Source organism: Malaclemys terrapin, chromosome 3 (genome assembly GCF_027887155.1).
Source record: "Malaclemys terrapin pileata isolate rMalTer1 chromosome 3, rMalTer1.hap1, whole genome shotgun sequence".
Taxonomy (NCBI): Eukaryota; Metazoa; Chordata; order Testudines; family Emydidae; genus Malaclemys; species Malaclemys terrapin.
The window spans coordinates 176,579,654-176,595,865 of NC_071507.1; the positions used below are offsets into that span (position 1 = coordinate 176,579,654).

At 41.1% G+C, this 16,212-nt stretch overlaps 1 protein-coding gene across 4 annotated transcripts in view; it reads right to left on the bottom strand.

Moving 5' to 3' along the window:
- KIDINS220 (kinase D interacting substrate 220) overlaps positions 1–16,212 on the bottom strand; it is a 171,004-nt gene that overhangs the window by 25,975 nt on the left and 128,817 nt on the right. For 2 of the 4 annotated variants that reach the window (XM_054021762.1, XM_054021760.1), the window contains exons 24-25: positions 13,380–13,603; positions 6,222–6,332 (exon numbers count right to left, since the gene is read on the bottom strand). In XM_054021762.1, coding sequence (XP_053877737.1) covers positions 6,222–6,332; positions 13,380–13,603 — 335 coding nt within the window. Of the gene's footprint in view, positions 1–5,179; positions 5,237–6,221; positions 6,333–13,379; positions 13,604–16,212 lie in introns of all 4 variants that reach the window. The other 2 variants (XM_054021759.1, XM_054021763.1) reach the window with 2 other exon arrangements.

Sequence of the window (16,212 nt, forward strand, 5' to 3'; positions counted from 1 at the left end):
GTAATGCTAACTTGATTCATGATATATGTTGGTAGATATGTAGTAGTAGGATTTTATGTTTGTATTTTGGATAATTTAGAATGAAGGATATAATAATGCAGCATGTATTAAATGTATTGATGTATGATTTAACCATATCCTGCCAGCCACCCTTTTTGAATAGCAGAAAGGAATGGCCTAAGGGGCCATTGGTAGAAACGCATCAGACAGGCTGCCTGTGTCTGAACTGATGTTAAGGCAGAAACAAACCAGAACAGTTCTTACGGCTGATTATGGTCACCTTTTGTTTTAGGATAAGTTTTCATTACAGTATTTGCTATAAGGTTGTGTTTCTTATCTGCATTGCAAACAAAGTTGTGTAAGGTTCCTTTGTAATCCCTTTAGTAACCATATAACCCTTTCTAAAATGTAATCCTGTCTGAAATTCTCTGTAAAATTGTTTGGTGTGAGTAAAGGATGTGTGCATGGTTAAGGATGAGTGTGAAAGCCATCACAAATGTCCAGATGGTCAAGAAGAAGTGAGAGACTTGGAGAGACAGCAGGAAACAATCAGAAAACATCCATTGTATCTGATGCTAAACAAGTTAACAGCATTGACAACCTCAGAGGTGAGGCAAAAAGCTCCCCCCCCCCCCCCCAGGCGAGACAACAAATAAGACATAACAGCGGAAAACCCCAAGATTAATACCACTTAAGGACTAACGATTACAGAATGACATTGCAAAATCCATAGACTAAAGTGGGAATTTACAAGTATAAAGCTGGTTTTTTTTGCCATAGAAATCTGGGTTGAGTCCTGCAAAGCCTCGGAGCACGACCAACAGAGCCCAGCTCCTCACTTGTGCTCTATCTAACTGGCCATTAGATTGACTCGAACAATGACAGACTGGTAACTATAAGACCATCTGCAAGACGTGTGTGTGTGTGTGTGTGTGTGTGTGTGTGTGTGTGTGTGTGTGTGTGTGTGTGTGTGTGTGTGTGTGTGTGTGATTGAATGCATATGCTGTTATATTTTCAATAAATGCAGCGTATTACCTTTTCCCCTCAAAAGATCCCATGTGCTTTTTATAAGCATAACAGATAACATAGATCTTTCAGAATAGCAGCTGTGTTAGTCCGTATCCGCAAAAAGAAGAACAGGAGTACTTGTGGCACCTTAGAGACTAACAAATTTATTAGAGCATAAGCTTTCGTGGACTATGCATCCGAAGAAGTGGGCTGTAGTCCACGAAAGCTTATGCTCTAATAAATTTGTTAGTCTCTAAGGTGCAACATAGATCTTGTTCATATTGAAATCTGGTGACAAACTCTTTAGACTGGGCAGAGATCATGCCTTCTTTGCTGTCAGAAAAGTGCTCAAAAAATCATGAGTGCTGCTGGAAAACAAAAGTTAATACTGTTTAATTAAAAATACCACACTATACCCTACTGGCCCAACAAACTGTTTACCTGTCTACTTGGATTTTGGAACAGACTAAAGAATACTAAATTTGTTGTGAAGAAGATATTTTGGAGACTCCAAGACAAAAGTACAGCTAGGGGTCAGTATTATAATGCCCTGTAGGCTGAATCCTGCACTTACTAAAGTTAATGGCAAAGCTTCCATTCTGTTTCAATGACACAGGATCAAGCCCCAAATCAGTTAATTTACTAACGAGAACCAGCATTAAACCTGCAGGGAATTTTAACAGTATTCTTTAGCCACTATTCCAGAAACCCATGAAAATTATGGACTAGATAGAGCTAGAACACAAAATACAAGTCTGACATATATATACACATGCGTGTACACTCACACAGTGCCTACAATGTACTCTGCACAACATAATGCACAAAAAAGACTAAACATGTAATTATAATCACACGAGTTTTACACCAACATCAGTCCACTAATTTCCATGATGTTGCTTCAGATTTACACTGGTGTAGGAAAGACCAGAATCAGGCTCTAAGATTTTAGGATCTTGGGTTATAAAACTGGTTAACTTTATTGACATACTGACATCAATGGCAGGAGCCACAAAGCATGAAGAGGTATTGTGCAACTGTAGAATCACAGAAATGTAGGGCTGGAAGGGATCTTGAAAAGTCATTAACTCCAGCCCCCTGCACTGAGACAAGATCTTCTCCAAACAGCTCTGCCAATTCACAGAAATTTTGACCCATATAAAAAAACATGGGTCTTCCAGAGTTACCAGCTCCCTGCAATTGGCCAAAAAAGCTTACTAAAAAGCAAGTCAAGGGAGCTTCTCTCCTGTACTGAGGGCTAAATAAATCAACCCTTCTAGGCCATGCCAAACTCAGGAATCAAGACTGAGCTTTAATCCTCCATGTGGGATTCCTATTAGATCACCAAACTAGGCACAGTAGTTGGTATTCATTAAATATTTCATAAGGATTGTTAGTACACTGAATTATTTTACATGCATGGATCCATGCATTATAGAATAAGTAAAAGCTATTATAATGTACAGTGGCAAAGATGCCTGGATTAAGGACTCCCTAAATACTCGAACAGAATTATTACAGTCTATTGTATCTATCATTTGTGGATAATTGAAGTGCCTCAAACACCTCTATTGAGCCTGTAATAACTCTGAAGAATTCATCTTATACTCAATGGAAGCATGAAAACAGTTCATTTTTTCCATCATGGTTAAATCAATAGAGAACGAACACATTGAGTAATATTGTTTCTGTCTTCCACGGAAATTCAACCAGAAAGCCAGCAACGTCAGTATTACTTTGCACAGGGGACTCCCCAGAGGTTTAGGGATACCGAACCCATCCTGACTGACAGAGCCTACTTGTGGAAGCAGCAAAGAGTCCTATGGCACCTTATAGACTAACAGACGTACTGGAGCATGAGCTTTAGTGGGTGACATGCATCCGAAGAAGTGGGTATTCACCCACGAAAGCTCATGCTCCAATACGTCTGTTAGTCTATAAGGTGCCACAGGACTCTTTGCTGCTTTTACAGATCCAGACTAACACGGCTACCCCTTTGATACTTGTGGAAGGGTTTTCGGAGGATTAGGGATTCATAACAGGGCCCTTCCAGCCTCCTTCACACAGAGCAGAGGAGAAGAGAATCAAGTATTTAAACAAAATCATCACAAGCACTACAAAATTCAGAATCAGGGTTTTAACTGCCCCATTAACTTTACATTTTGATCAAAATATTACAGGATTTCAGAACAATATATGATTTTGAATGCTGCTATATGTAGGTTCAATAGCATTAGTTAAAGAATGAGAAACACTCTGTGCCTATAAAATCCTTAATTAACGTTATTTTAATCCAGGCTTGGTCTTTGTTGCCATAATTATGCTGGAATTCTTGTTTTTCCGATTGTTGCGTAATAAAAAAATGACATTTTATGCAAACCTTTTCTTGCATCAGTGAAAGACAAAAAATACCTTAAGTCACACATTTAGGCTGTTGCAGATAACAGGATAAAGCAATTAAGATAATGGTTAAAACTATGTTAACCCTTTTGTGTTGGCAGTCACCAGAGCTTGATGGCCAGGAATGGTTTTCTATTGACTTCCACAATTAAAGGTTAAAACAGCCACATATAAAGGAAGATATCTTTGTATGAATATTTATAATGAAATAAACACTAAAGTTGTGGAACACAAAATTCTAAGATTACCTTATTCATGAGTAAAGGTAGACCTTAACACGCTAGCTCATGAATATGATTATGATACAGTAACTCCTCACTTAACGTTGTAGTTATGTTCCTGAAAAATGCAACTTTAAGTGAAATGATGCTAAGCGAATCCAATTTCCCCATAAGAATGAATATAAAGGGGGGGAGGGGAGTTAGTTCCAGGGAAATTTTTTTTGCCATACAGTACAGTACTATAGTTGGGAGGTGCCCACGCCTTACCCCACACAGGCACAGCCCACGGGCACTGGAGACAATGAGGCAGGCAAGGAGGCTGAAGGTGCTGTAGGCTAGGAGAAGCACGATGCGCAGCAGCAGCGGTAGCTTCCCCTACTCTGCAAGCACCAGGGGTGGGGGGGCTCCACCCTCGGCCCGCCCACGCCACCCCTTCCCCCAAGCCCCCACCCTTCACCCGCCTCTTCTCCCCCCCCCCTTTACTCCACACGCCGTCCTTGCTCCTCCCCCATTCCTCCTGCCCGTGGCAATCAGCTGGCTTGCAGCATTCAGGAGGCAGGAGGGAGAGGGGAGGAGCGAGGACACAGCGCACAGGCTCCCTCTCCCTCCTCTGCCTCAACACCGCAAGCCAGCTGGTTGCTGCGGGCAGGAGGGAAGGGGGAGGAGCAAGGACTCGGCGCGCAGACTTCCCCCTCTCTCCCCTGTCTCCTGCCCATGGCAATCAGCTGGTTTGCGGCATTCGGAAGGCAGGGGCGGGAGGGGGAGCCTGCGTGCCAAGTCCTCGCTCCTGCCCCCTCCCTCCTGAATGCCGCAAGCCAGTTGATTGCCATGGGCAGGAGGCGGGAGGGGGGGCGGGACGAGGGGGAAGGCGCTGATCCACGGGGTCTGCCAGCGGGCGGGAGGTGTTGTGGGGAGGGGGCACAGGGGAGCTGATAAGGGGGCTGCCAGCTGTGGACAAAGCAGGCAGCCAAACGACATTATAGCGAAGCATTGTACAACTTTAAATGGAGCATGTTCTGTAACTGAGCAGGGACGTAAGATCGAAACAACATTAAGTGAGAGGATGTTAAGTGGGGAGTTACTGTATATAACAGATTTTTTTTATTTTTATATAAAGTTGCTTTATGCTGTAACAACTGCAGCAGCTTTATGCTGGGATAGTGGAACAAAAGAGAAGAGAATAGGATTCAGCCATTCAGTTCTAAAAACTAAGTAATGAATGGCCAACTGCCATTCCCCACTCCTTTTAACCATCCCGGAACTGCTTGTGAAGACTGAAAACACTGTACTCTTAGCTGAAGACTCTGTACTTCATAGCTACTGAAAAGGACAGGGGAGACTAAGGGGAAAATAATACAGTAGGTCTTATAAGTAAAATATTAGCTCTTGAATTCATTCACAAACTACATTTATTAGTGTTCAACTACTCTATTTGCCCACCAAGCCACTGATGCAGTGTTAGTGAACTGCAGTTAAAATCAACGCAGACTCATTACTGCTGACAAAGCAATGAGATGCTAAATTTCCACACCACATGACTACTCATTTACCATTGAGGGGTCTGTGGGTGAAGAAAGCCCCTCATCGGCATCCTCCTTGATAATATCCTAACAACAACAAAATATTATTATTTGGGTAAAATGATTAAGGGCTCAAAAATATGAAGTAAACAATGAATGGAAATGAGTCTAATAATAATACATTATTCAACAGAAACATTTGTTTTACTGAAGTGATTAAAAAAGATTTTAAAATATTTTAAAGCTATGCCCAAAGGCATCAATATTCTAGTATTAAAGTGATTGTCAAATGAGGCTTTTATTTTCTTAGGCTTCCTCAGTTCTAAATTCTCTTTTGAACACCAATCTATTTCAATAAAATATGAAAATCTTTAAAAAGGGATTTTATTTTTATTTCTATATGCACCTAGAAAAAAGCATAGAACTTATTTTTGTTTTTGAAATGTAAATGTAAGATATAAACCATATGTATTTTAACATAAAACTACAACTGATGTATACTGAACATAAAATGTATTTTGTTTTAGTTTGAATTAAAACAATTTAAAATAAGCGGTCCTTTTAATTAATAATAATTTTATTTTGGCCTTTTGATATCCCCCATTCTATGCAAAGCAATAGGATGCAACTATATTTTCTCCTAGTCTTCCGTTATATACTATACATATATATATTATCTATATAAAAGTGTTTTGCAATATTTTACAAAGTGAGATATAAATTTACGAGTACAGATGTTTGTGTCATACTATTAAGTCACATCATGTTATTTACGATAGTAGGAAATGGGTGTTTTCACTAAAAAGTCATCCTGCCAATCCCATGTGTCAGTAAAAACTATTCTAATCTTGGTTTTTGGATGTTAGAATTAATTTCCACTCTATATATGGTATTTACTAAAAGTAAAAACAAAATACATTTTACATTTCATGTTAGCAATATCTTAATTTCTTAAAACTATTTATAAAAATATAGTGTGTATTACTATATTGCAGTTAACAACCTTACTTCTGTATTACTCAGTATTCTTATTTTTTAGGTTAGTATTTTAATTGTCCTTCAAAATACTTACTAGGCCATTGTTCTGATCTCTGGACAAACCCGTTTTTAGTGATGGACGTGAGATGTGATGAGAACTGCCAGGGTAGTACCCTGGCATGTACATATATGGGGCAAAGAATGGCTATGGAAAGAAACATGTAACAAAAACAAACAAAAAAAAGGACAAAATTACACAAAATCAAAATGTAATAATAATCAAAAGAAAAGTTATTTCAACAAAATACAACTTCTGCTTAAGAATGCTACACTTAATAACGTTAGAAATTGCAAATACTAAAAGCTTTATTTATCTTTTACTTAATCAAAAGCTCTAGAGTTAGCTTTTCAAAGTTGCTCAGTATTGACCTCTCTGCACCCACTGACGCCAATAAGAGTTTTATCATTGACTTCAAAGGGGAACAGCTGAAGGTGAATGCTGAACACTTTTGAAAGTGTGGACAGAGCAATAAAAAAAACGCTTCATCCTTCTATTAATTTCACCATCACAAAGCTCTACAACTTAAAATTACAGGGAACAAAAGCTCACTACAGTTTGCAAAACTTTGTAATATTCATCATACTTGGATATCTATAGAACTACATAGAAAATGGAGTGCATGGCACATAACCGTGGAAGTTTTGATTATAGGAGCTACCAGTTTTTGAATTTGTTTTATTTTTAAAGTATTTTAATACAATCATGTTCAATTTTTAGTTTAGATTTTTGCATTTTTACAGCACATTATGATGCTATAAAGCTACACGTATGCAAAATGTAAGTTCTTAATACAAAAATATTTTATATCAATGTAAATTTTAATTAAATAAAACAATCAAAGTTTTTATTAAAATTATTGTTAAATGTTTCTTGCTTTGAAAAATATAAGGTGGAGAACAAATACTAATTGACTAATCACTCTTGTGGATCAGGCAAGTATCTCTCTCTCTCTCTCTTTTTTTTTTTTTTTTTAAACAGATGGGATTTAAGGAGACAAATGTTAAGTAACTTGCAAAACATATAAAGCACGCCAGTGCCTGAGTCAGAATTAGAACTCAGGAGTTCCTGGCTCCCAGACCTGTGCTTAGTCTTCCAGATGACTGTCTCATACAATGGTAGCCAAAAGTAGATAAATTTTCAAATTTACAAATACACCTCTACCCCAATATAACGCAACCCGATATAACACGAATTCAGATATAACGCGGTAAAGCAGTGCTCCGGGGGGGCAGGGCTGCGTACTCTGGCGGATCAAAGCAAGTTCGATATAATGCGGTTTCACTATAACACAGTAAGATTTTTTGGCTCCCGAGGACAGCATTATATTGGGGTAGAGGTGCACATTTCCTGTTTTAAAACAAAGTATTCAAAAACAGTTTCCCCTTTATTTACATACCATGACCAAATATAGGATTCTGTATTTGATCTGTGAATGTCACAAATAATACCACCTACACCAGCACCCCAATTATGATTGTGTTATGCAAATACAGCAACTGTAGACGTGCAAAATATGGAATCCTGTAATTGATGATGCAGATAAGATAGGTAGAAACTGCTTTTCAAACATTGCAACATATTTGTTTTGACCTGTATATACATTTGTAATTTTGAAGTTTAATGTGTTGTCTGATCCCAATTTTTAATATTTTTATAAAAGTGCTGCAGTATGCCTTTAAAATGATTTTTTCAGTACTTTCCTTCTCAGTTTTCTTATAGAGCCATGGAATTTAAGACTGATGTGTTTAAATAAAATAAAAAGATAAAAAATAATCTACCTTTAGTTTCCAGGATCCAAGGCTCTTTTGAAACCATTCCATAATTTTTCAGAATACGTTTATACTTTGTACATATGCTCATTTTGAAAATTCCTATTTTATGTTATTAAGAGAGACAAGGTGGGTGAGGGAATATCTTTTTATTGGACCAACTTCTGTTGGCGAGAGAAACAAGCTCTTGAGTTAGGAGCTCTATGTGGCTCAAAAGCTTCTCTCTCTCTCCCTAACAGAAGTTGGTCCAATAAAAAGATATTCCCTCACCCACCTTGTCTCTCTAATATCTTGGGACCAACATGGCTACAGCTACACTGCATACATATTTTATATTTAGACATTTTAAAAAATATTTTACCATCTTATAGCTGTTCTCTGACAGTGCTGTAGAATCTATATAGATCCATGCTATTGGGCCTGTACTCCTGCTCATGACAAAGTTCTGAGTGTTCCATGGGACAAAATTCCAAGTACACTACACCACTTTATCACTAGGTGGCAGGCACTTATCTATTGCTGGCAACTGTTATGCCTCTGCATTTTACACTTCAGTCTAATCACTAAGGATTTAAAAGGATCACAGATTAGAACTGGTTGAAACTCCAAATTTTCTATACCATGGGAAATTCCAACATGTCAAAGGAATTATAGTTCAAATTCAAAAAAAGAAGTTTAGAAATTTCTCATGGGAAGGAAATTCTGGAATGTTCTCATCCTGGAAAAATCAAAACTGTTTTGGTTCAATTTTTCCTAAATGAAGTGGAACAGCTGGTTGCCCTGACTCCCAAAGACTCCTCATGCCCCCCTGACTCTGGAAACAGCCCAGGGAGTCCCACTGGAGAGTCAGGGAAGTCCTCCACAATAGATCAGGGATCCCAGAAACCTTGAGAGTCCTGGCTCCAGTGGAGGCTCTCAGGCCTCCCAGAACTGCCACAGTCCCTGTTGCGGAGCTAGAAGCCTAACCCCTGAGAGCCTCTGCTAAAGTCATCGCACCCAACGTGCCTTCCAGGCTCCCAGCATAGCATCCGGGAACTCAACTCTACTCCTGCCCAGAGCCAGGGACCCTGGAAGCCATGAGGTCCTTGCCCAGACAGTCTGCATGGTTGAGCTGCCCCAGAGCCATGAACTGTGGAAGTGTGGGCTCCCCAGCAGCCAACCAGGTTAATTGGCAGAAAACCAGGCAAGTTACTGATGGAATCAGGCCTACGGTTCTACAGAAGCTCATCAAAACCAAAATGCTGGAAAATTCCCCAAAACCTCACCTAAGGACTAAGAAACTGGTGTGCTTTGTATATGTTCCAAGGAAGTTGTAAATGAAGTGAAACAAAAACTAAAGAACTAAAGTCTAATTCCAGTGTATTTCAGCTATCTAGCTGGGACAAGCTATGACTCTGGGTAGTTTATGAAAAACTCAAATGACTCCTCTGTACTAGTGCCAAGGTGAACTGATCTTTGGACTCTCTCTCTCTCTCACGTTTACCAGCCAATGTGTGACAGTACCTATCATATACTGCTACAACCTTGAATTGAAGACAGCAATCCAAACTGAAAATGGTAATTTCCTCTCACTGTGAGCTACTCTCTTTGACTTGAATATTTTGCAATATGCCTGAGGTCCCGAGAACAATAATCTTCCTGTTACAATTGTGGGAAATTGCTCCCAGAAACAACATTTTAATTTTTTCCCTTCTTAAAATGGATTAAGACTAAGTATCAATCTAGGCCTTAAACCTCCTAACTATTACAGAATTATATCATAAAGTACCTTGAATAAAGTCTATTTACCATGTGCTACAGGTTCTATAGCAATCTATTCCTGGAAGAGAAGGAATTTTATTTCAGAGTTTCATATGTTACTTCTTGAATTATGTGAATTCTTGAATTTAAATCATTATTCCCTCTCAAAAAATCTTCTAGCCACTTCAAACTATGGGGAGAACTTGCTTGTGTGAGATGACGAATGATCATCTTAGGCAGAAGGGCCCTATTCCCCTCCCTCTATAGCGGGTCCTCTGAATCAAATAGCAGAGGCTGGTTCAATCACTATTTTTGATTCTTTTTGGTCTGCAACCTAGAAATTGGTCAAAAATTATTTCATGACCCACCATTTCCTATCCCCCTTCGGGGGATTTTAGTGCTTGCAATTATGCTTTTTAGTGCCTGGGAATAGCCTGGGTTCAGGAATTCCATGATTCCACAACTGTGGAATTAGCTCTCCATTGTAGACTCTCGCTCCACAGTTAAAAAAATAGGATGTTTCTAGCCCTTATGGTCGCAGGGATAACATTGAAAACATGAGATGACCATAAATATATACTGAGTGGAACCAGAGGAACTTTGGCTTCCCAAGTTTGCAGACAGCCTGTAAACCATACATCAGAGATGTGATGAGGATCTTCTCCCAACCATCTCAATACAGGCCCAGTAAGCTGCATGATTCCACGACCATGGAATTTTTCTTTCTGGCCCTGTAATTTGCGATCCTGCTGCAGCCTGAGTTCCAACATTATGTTTTCTGTTTTCTGACCTGCTGAGACCTGTCTAGAGGTACCTCTTGCTTTCCAGCTTTCCTATAAGAGGGAGTTAATTGGATCACAGTGCATGCTCTGTGCACTGTTCAATGAAGATGAGCAGAGAACCAGATCTGGAGTCCAGCTTGTAGGTAGGGAACCAGGGGATTAGATGTGTAAATTGGTAAGCTGCAAAGCCTGGAGCACAGCACAGCCCTAGTAAATGGCTTTCTACTACCTACCAGAGAGCTACTACCAGGGCAACCTCTCTGTGCTCTACTACTTAGCAAGACTTGCTGCACCTGGTCAGAGCACTCCCTCTTCTCTGGATTCAGCCATTCTGTCAAGTGTAGGCCTTCAAGTTTGAATGGAGGCACCTCTCTTGATCCTGCGAGATTAACTCTGGTCTGAAAGGGAGAATCCACGGGGCTGTGACTGCTAGGTCTAGGAGCATGCCGAACCAAAGCTGGTGAGGCCGTGCTGGAGTGATCAGGAGCACCTTGTGAACCAGAGAGATTGCCGGAAAAGCATACAGCAGGCTGCCTGACCATGGATGGAGGAAGGCATTGATTACAGTGCCCCTGTCCCAGCCGAGCAAAAGAGGTGACACTTCTTGTTCTGTGCTGTGGTGAACAAATCCGCCTGGGGAGTCCCCCACCTCTGGAAAATGGCACTGATTACCTCTGTGTGGAGAGACACTCGTGGTGAGAGGAGAAGGACCTGCTGAGGCAATCTGCTAGCACGTTTCATTCCCCTGGAGGGTGCGTGGCATCTATGTGGATGGAATGCGTTACGCAGAAGTTCCATAGCCCAACGGCTTCCTGACAGAGGATCTTGGAACGGGGCCTTCCTTGCTTATTGACATAGAACATTGCTGCTATATTTTCCGCCAACACTTGCACTGTCTTGCTCGCAAGCTGCGGGAAGAACACCTCGCTTGCCAAGAGCATTGCCCTGAGTTCCTTAACATTTATGTGAAGGGGCAGCTCGTCTGCGGCTTTATGTAGCTATGCAGAAATCAGTATGTTCAACTTTACTTTCTGTTTCTATGTGCCTGTTTATTGTAGACTCATGAAGGGGACCTCCAAAGGTCATCTAGTCCAGCCCCTGCACTGAGGCAGGACCAAGTAAACCTAGAACGTAATTTATCAGTGTTTGTCTAACCTGTTCTTAAAAATCTCCAGTGACCAGGAAGCTGACTATTTCTTGTTCTACAACAGGGATCGGCAACCTGAGAAGTGGCGGGCCAAGTCTTCAGGAATTTAAGGTTTCCCGTGCCGAACTAAACGTTACATTTACAGGGGCCCCCGACAGAACCCCAGACTGGCAGCAGGTTGAACGGGGCTGGCAGCAGGGACTCTGGCTGGCAGACGGAACCCCAGACCGACAGTGGGCTGAGCGGCTCAGTGCGCTGCCGGCCTGGGGTTCCGTCTGCCGGCCCCTGCCAGGCAGGGTCCCAGCCTCCGACCCCGCTCAGCCGCTGCCGACTTGGGGTTCCATCCATCCAGGCCAGCAGCGGGATGAGTGGGGCCGGTGGCCGGGACTCCAGACTGGCAGCACAGGCGGCAGATGGAACCCCAGACCAGTAGCAATATGAGCTGCTCAGCCCGCTGCCGGTCTGGGGTTCCGTCCACTGGCCCCGCTCAGCCCGCTGCCCCCGCTCAGCCCGCTGCCGGTCCGGGGTTCCGTCTATTCAGACCAGCAGCAGGCTGAGCGGGGCCAGGACCCCAGCTGGCAAGGGTCCGGCGGCCAGAACCCTACACCGGCAGCTGGCTGAGCGGGGCCGGCGGATGGAACCCCAGACCAGCGGCGGGCTGAGTGGCTCACCAGCAGATGGTCTGGAGTTCCGGCCGCCAACTCCTGCCAGCCGGGGTCCTGGCCGTCAGCCCCACTCAGCCCGCTGCCAGCCTAGGATTCCGTTCACCCAGGCAGGCAGCGGGCTGAGTGGGGCCGGCAACCGGGACCCCGGCTGGCAGCAGCGTGCCAGTAAAAATTGGCTTGCGTGCCGCCTTTGGCACGCGTGCTGTAGGTTGCTGACCCCTGTTCTACACCTTCAGTGGACATGGAGAACAATCGATCGCCATCCTCTTTATAACAGCACTTATTATATTTGAAGACTGTTATCAAGTCCCCCTCCCCAGTCTTCTTTTCTGAAAACTAAACAAGCCCAGGTTTTTAACCTTTCCTCATAGGTCAGGTTTCCTAAACCTTTTATCATTTTTGTTGCTCTCGTCTGGACTCTTTCCAATTTGGCCACATCTTTCTTAAAGAGTGGTATCCAGAACTGGACACAATACTTCAGCTTGGGCCTCGACAGTACATACGACACTCCTGTTAATACTCCCCAGAATATGTTGACTCATATTCAATTTGTGACCCTTTTCAGCAGAACTACTGCCTAGCCAGTTATTCCCCATTTTGTAGTTTTGCATTTGATTTTTTTCTTCCTAGGTGAGAAGTAATTTGCATTTATCTCTATTGAATTTCATCTTCTGATTTCAGACCAATTTGTCAGTGCCACACTGAGACAGCACCTGAGTAAATTAACTGTATTAGTAATTGTGTATTGAAAAAAAAGCCAACCCTGACACACCCACCATTAAAAAATTCCTGCTGTGTCCCACTATTTAATAGCGTCTCAAACTAAAAGGACATTTTCCCTGAAGTTTTCCCTTTTATTTCAATTTTCCATATGTTTTTCCATTAGATTGCAGTAGATGGGTGACTATCCCTGCAAGTTTTACCATTTTTTCCTGCAGTTTTCTCCTGTCCCTTTTTATTGGGTGGGTTTTTTTAGGTGGTGGGGAGTTGTCTGTTTTCTTTTCCTTTAAGCATTTACAGGATTAGCTACGCAATATTATAAGATTAAATCATGCTAAATGTGATTTAATAGTTAATTGGTTACTTACTCGATTATAGAATGGATGCTGAGGTCCCGTCATGCCACTGTAGTAGCTGCTATGAGGTTGTGGCGATACAACTCCACCATTGAAAGGCCCATTGAAGGAGGATGAAGAGCAGATTGATGAAGGCTGACTGAACACTGATGATGCTCTGGCTGGTGCCTCAGGTAAGGGCATTGTGGGATATGATAATCCTCCAATATTCATTTGATCTCTTGCAGCACGAACATCTGAAACATTAAATATGTATACAAGATGAGGAAAGGAGAGGGACTCAATGAAGTTCTTAGTTTTAAGTTCCTTTTATTATTTGTAAATTCACTGGAGTTAAGTATAAAATAAATAAATAAAAAATAAAAAACGTGCACTTAAGGTAGTTCCAAAGGCTTTTGATTGCCATGTATGAGAAACCAGCTGAAGAAACGGGCAAGCCAATCAAGAAAACATCAGAATAACAAGATAATAAACAAATATTATCATGGTAATACCAGGATACAAAATATCTAGGAATGACAAAATAGGTCGTGCTGGTGGGGGAGTGGCATTATATGTGAAGCGTAGAGTCAAATAGAGTAAAAATCTTTAAATGAATCAAACTGTACTATAGAATCTCTATGAAGATTCTTGAACAACAGAAGTATAGCAGTAGGAATATACTACTGACTACCTGACCAGGATGATGACTGTGACTGTGACATGCTGAAAAATTAGAGAGGCTACAAAAACTGAAATCCCAATAACAGGGGATTTCAACCATCCCCATATTGACTGGGTATATATAACCTCAGGACAGGACGCAAAGATAAAATTTCTAGACACCATTAATGAATGCTCCTTGGAGCAGCTGGTCCTGGAATCCACAAGCGGAGGGACAATTCCTAATATAGTTGTAAATGATGCACAGGATCTGGTTCAAGACGTGAATACAACTGAACCAGTGACAGCAACCATAGCATAATTCAACTTAATAACCTGGTGCGGGGGGGGGAGGGGGAATACCAAAAAACTTCAGCACAGTAGCATTTGACCTCAAAAAGGGGAACTACATTAAAATAAGGAGTCCAGTTAAGTGGAAATTATAAGGAGCTGTCAAAAGAGTGAAATGCCTACAAGCTGCATGGAAACTTTTAAAAAACACAATAGCGGCTCAAACTATATGTATACCCTAAATAAAAATAGCAAAAGAGCCAAACAATGCCACCCTGGCTAAAAAGAGTAAAACATTAGAGACAAAAAGATACCCTTTAAAAATTGGAATTCAAATCCAAATGAGGAAAATAGAAAGAATCATAAACTCTGACAAGTCAAGTGTAAAAGCACAGTTAGGGAGGCCAAAAAAGAATTTGAAGAGCAACTAGGAAAACACACAAAAACTAACAGCAATTTTTTTTTAAAGGATATCAGAAGCAGGAAGCCTGACAAACAATCATTGAGGCCACTGGATGATTGAGGTGCTAAAGGAGCACTCAGCGAAGAAAAGGACACTGCAGAGAAACTAAATCAGTTCTCTGCATCAGTCTTCACTGCAGAGGATGAGAGGGAGATTCCCACACCTGAGCCATTCTTTTTAAGTGACAAATCTGAGGAACTGTCCCAGTCTGAGGTGTTAATAGAGGTGGTTTTGGAATAAATTGATAAATTAAACAGTAATAAGTCACCAGTACCAAATGATATTCACTCAAGAGTTCTGAATTTCAGAACTACTAATTGTAGTTAAATAACCTATCACTTAAATCAGCCTCTGTATCAGATGATGGAGGGTAGCTAACACCTATTTTTAAAAAATGCTCCAGAGGCGATCCTGGTAATTACAAGCCAGTACTAACTTCAGTACCAGGCAAATTGGTTGAAACTATAGTAAAGAGCAGAATTATCACAGACTCATAGATGAACACAATATGTTGGGGAAGAATCAGCATGACTTTTGAAACGAGAAATCATGCCTCACCAATCTATTAGAATTCTTTGTGTGTGTCTACAATATGTGGGAAAGGGTGATCCAGTGGATATAGCATAACTGATTTTTCAGAAAGCCTTTCACAAGGTGCCTCACCAAAGACTTAAGCAAGCTAAGAGTCATGGGATAAGAAGAAAGGTCCTCTCATGGATCAGTAATTGGTTAAAAGATAGGAAATAAAGGTAGGAATAGTCAGTTTTCACAGAGAGAGGTAAATAGCAGAGTCATAAACTGATCTGGGAAAACAGGTAAACGCTGAGGGGGCAAAGTTTGCAGATGACACAAAATCAATCAAGATAGTTAAGTCCAAAGCTGACTGTGAAGAATTACAAAGGTATTTCACAAAACCGGAAGACTGGGCAACAAAACGGCAGGTGAAATTCAATGTTAATAAATGCAAAGTAATGAGCGTTGGAAAACATAATGCCAACTATCCACACAAAATGATGGGGTCTAAATTAGCTGTTACCACTCAAGAAAAAGATCTTGGAATCATAGTGAATAATTCTCTGAAAAAACAAGGAGTCTGGTGGCATCTTAAAGACTAACAGATTTATTTGGGCATAAGCTTTCGTGGGTAAAAACCTCACTTCTTCAGATGCATAGAGTGAAAGTTACAGATGCAGGCATTATATACTGACACATGGACAGCAGGGAGTTACTTCACAAGTGGAGAACCAGTGTTGACAGGGCCAATTCAATCAGGGTGGATGTAGTCCACTCCCAATAATAGATGAGGTGGTGTCAATTCCAGGAGAGGAAAAGCTGCTTCTGTAATGAGCCAGCTACTCCTAGTCCCTATTCAAGCCCAGATTAATGGTGTTAAATTTGCAAATTAATTTTAGTTCTGCTGTTTCTCTTTGAAGTCTGTTTCTGAAGTTT